The following is a 3,463-nucleotide window of genomic DNA, read 5'->3' as shown; positions in this document are numbered from 1 at the left end:
CCCGCCCCGCTATGCTGACTCTAATTCCTGGAAGTGAGCGCCTCTCTGTGTCTACTTTGGGATGAGTCTTCTATGCACACTTAGTTGGGTAGTCTCTTTCCTCTGTTGGGAGGGGGTGGGGGGGGTGTAGTCTCCACCCCAGAGTGAGGCCGGTGCGGAGGGGGCGCTTTATCACTCAGTCTAACGTGTCTGAACTGGGGAAGCTGATGCTGATTAGCTGAAGGGCCTGTAAAGTTAGAGTGCTGCTGATCATTCACAGAACTTCCGGGGCTTTGTCTCATCACCTCACTCAGCTCATTCCTATATTGGGGTTCAGTTGTTAGGGGTGTTATGGACGGGTGTACTGCTATCCTCCTTGAAGGGGAAGATGTATGACGGTTCCCTTGCATGGGCTTGGACCCCCCCCGGGGGATGGTTCCCCCTTGCAGGGGTTGGGACTTCCCCCGGGGGACGGTTCCCCCTTGCAGGGGTTGGGACTTCCCCCGGGGGACGGTTCCCCCTTGCAGGGGTTGGGACTTCCCCCGGGGGACGGTTCCCCCTTGCAGGGGTTGGGACTTCCCCCGGGGGACGGTTCCCCCTTGCAGGGGTTGGGACTTCCCCCGGGGGACGGTTCCCCCTTGCAGGGGTTGGGACTTCCCCCGGGGGACGGTTCCCCCTTGCAGGGGTTGGGACTTCCCCCGGGGGACGGTTCCCCCTTGCAGGGGTTGGGACTTCCCCCGGGGGACGGTTCCCCCTTGCAGGGGTTGGGACTTCCCCCGGGGGACGGTTCCCCCTTGCAGGGGTTGGGACCCCCCCCGGGGGACGGTTCCCCCTTGCAGGGGTTGGGACTTCCCCCGGGGGACGGTTCCCCCTTGCAGGGGTTGGGACCCCCCCCGGGGGACGGTTCCCCCTTGCAGGGGTTGGGACCCCCCCTGGGGGACGGTTCCCCCTTGCAGGGGTTGGGACCCCCTGGGTATTGTCCCGCAGGTATTTTACTAGTGTCTTGGGCTAAAGGTTTCTTCAAATGGCGGCCATTCACAAGCGTCTTATGGTGTCTATCATGTGTTCACATTGTAATGAAATTAAAAGGACCCCAATGGCACCATTTCACCCATGACCGGCTTATTTTAGTGGCGTCACCGGACCAAGGTTCTTGTGTAGCTTAGCTGGATAAGCGTTGTCACCGCCCCTTTTCACATCCCAGTGTCTGTGCCTGAGCAATGGCAGCGTGTGCATACACACCGGAAGCCCCATAGTGACCTCAGCAATGAGAGCTGATAACTAGGAGGTGGCAAGTGAGCCTGGGGGTTGTTGGGTATAAATGACTAGCGCGAACCTTGGCACTCCAGCGGTTTGGGAACTACAAGTCCCATGAGGCATTGCAAGGCTCTGACAGCCACATACATAACTCCCAGAGGCAGATGCATGTTGGGATTTGTAGTTTTGGCACAGCTGGAGTGCCAAGGTTCGCCACCACTGGACTAGAGGGTCTTGCCAGATGTAGTCTTTGCCCTGGATTCCACCACCTCATGAGCCCAGAGATGCCCTGTGATGCCCTTAGCTGTCAGGAGTACTCGGTATAGGTGCCCTAACATTTGCATTTCCTTATTCTGTTCAGACCTATAATGTGCCAAGTCGGGGACTTGCTTATAGTACAAATGTAGGGCAATCGGGAAACTTGAACTTTCAAAAACAATTAATCCTTGTCGACCATTTTATTCACAAGGTAGAAACATTAAAATTAGGGCTGGTAATGATCAAAATTTTCGTGTTCGATTAATCGATGAATGATAACGCACATACAGATCCAACTACATTCCCCTATACACATACAGCACAGCAATGCCCTATACACATACAGCACAGCAATGACCTATACACATACAGCACAGCAATGACCTATACACATACAGCACAGCAATGAGGTAATACAATGAACTAGGATCACACTAATCCAGCACGTTATTCATCTCGCGTGCCCCACTCAATATGGCCGCCGCTTGAGTGGGGCAACTCGGAATAATAACGTGCTGGATGAGTGTGATCCTAGTTCATGTTATTACTTCATTGCTGTGCTGTATGTGTATAGGCCAATGCTGTGCTGTATGTGTATAGGCCAATGCCTGGGCTGGCGCTCGTGCAGAAAGTTTCTTGGGCAAACTCACCGGCCCAAGTGGCTCCGTCGGCTAACGAAGGGGGAGGAGTCTGGTGACGTCACGGAGATCAACGTCACCGGACTCCTCCCCCTTCCCTTAGTTAGCCGTTTCTTGGGAAAACTCAGCCGCCCCAGGGGCTGTCGGCTAACGAAGGGAAGGGGGAGGAGTCCAGTGACGTTTATGTCACGGACATCGTCACCGGACTCCTCCCCCTTCCCCAAGTGGCTCCGTCGGCTAACGAAGGGAAGGGGGGGAGGAGTCCAGTGACGTTGATGTCACCAGATCGCCGCTGGAACTCCCGGAAACTGGCGGAGTGGAGTGTTTTCATTAGCGATTAAAATTATTTTGATCAATAAAGTTTAACGATTAACCGAGAAATGAATCTAATTTCCTCAGCCCTAATTAAAAACTATGAAACCTACATGTAGAATTTTGGTTGACTGTCTCTGTAATTTATAGTGTTCAGTCCCCCTCAGCAGCTCCGCGTGTTTGTGTTGATAACAAAGGGTTAAGTCATGTGCCAGCCGCGCTCGCTCTAACACGATCTGTAACCTTCCCGACAGGTGTGATCTCGTCTACTCGCTGTAACTTCATACTGTGAACATGGCCAACAATGAGAATGCCCGTCTGAACCTCTTCAAGAACAAAGGCAAGGACTGCTTGGTGAGTTGTGTGCCATGGAGGGTAAGCCTGGGTTTGGGATTGAGGGCTCTCTACACAGGCTGCCCCCCCCCCCTTTCTCTGTTTGCAGGAGATGAGACGGAGGAGGATGGAGGTGAATGTGGAGCTGCGCAAGGCCAAGAAAGACGATCAGTTGCTGAAGAGGAGAAATGTCAGTTCTTTCCCAGACGAGCCCACCTCTCCTCTGCAGGAGAAGAACCAAAACGGACAGGTGAGCGTCCAGCACCCTACACAGGCCCACAGCAATCCCTGATTCTAAGGAACGCGGACCAGCTGACAACTGCTATAACTTGGTAGCAGGTTCTTGGTGTTCTAGAGTCACCAGGAAATGCTTCATCTGGAATGCTGTTGTATGCAAATACTGACTTGGAGCAGGAAGTAAGAGCTGGCTCTGCCCTGCCCGTGAATTAGGTCAGATTCAATATAATCGCTTAACCCCTTCATGACTGAGGCCCTTTTTTCCATTTTTGCACCCATGTTATATTCCACATTTTAGGCCTGAAAATAACGTAAAACCCCCCAACATTATATATTTTCTGAATGCCAAGACCCTATAGAATAAAATGGTGGTAGTTGAAAATTTTTATGTTGCGCAATATTAGCGCAACTCCTTATTAAACCCCAAAATTTAGTGACAAATTTAATTA

The 3,463-nt window shown here is 52.5% G+C and overlaps 2 protein-coding genes across 2 annotated transcripts in view; one reads left to right on the top strand and one right to left on the bottom strand.

Annotated features, from left to right (window-relative positions):
* Window positions 1–3,463, top strand: part of KPNA2 (karyopherin subunit alpha 2) — an 11,466-nt gene that overhangs the window by 835 nt on the left and 7,168 nt on the right. Inside the window, exons 2-3 of the mRNA XM_018569280.1 lie at window positions 2,699–2,798; window positions 2,887–3,027. Coding sequence (XP_018424782.1) covers window positions 2,739–2,798; window positions 2,887–3,027 — 201 coding nt within the window. The 5' untranslated portion in view covers window positions 2,699–2,738. The remainder of the gene's footprint in view (window positions 1–2,698; window positions 2,799–2,886; window positions 3,028–3,463) is intronic.
* Window positions 347–1,233, bottom strand: LOC108797640 (proline-rich protein 2-like). Its single transcript, XM_018569271.1, has 2 exons — window positions 1,120–1,233; window positions 347–997 (listed from the first exon to the last, which is right to left on the bottom strand). Exons 1-2 carry the CDS (start codon window positions 1,231–1,233, stop codon window positions 347–349), a joined length of 765 nt encoding a protein of 254 aa, XP_018424773.1.

Source organism: Nanorana parkeri, unplaced genomic scaffold (genome assembly GCF_000935625.1).
Source record: "Nanorana parkeri isolate BGI_ZX_2015 unplaced genomic scaffold, ASM93562v1 scaffold1316, whole genome shotgun sequence".
In the NCBI taxonomy this organism is placed as follows: Eukaryota; Metazoa; Chordata; class Amphibia; order Anura; family Dicroglossidae; genus Nanorana; species Nanorana parkeri.
The sequence above is the reverse complement of the archived record's forward strand: the minus strand, read 5'-3'. Positions and strand labels throughout refer to the sequence as shown.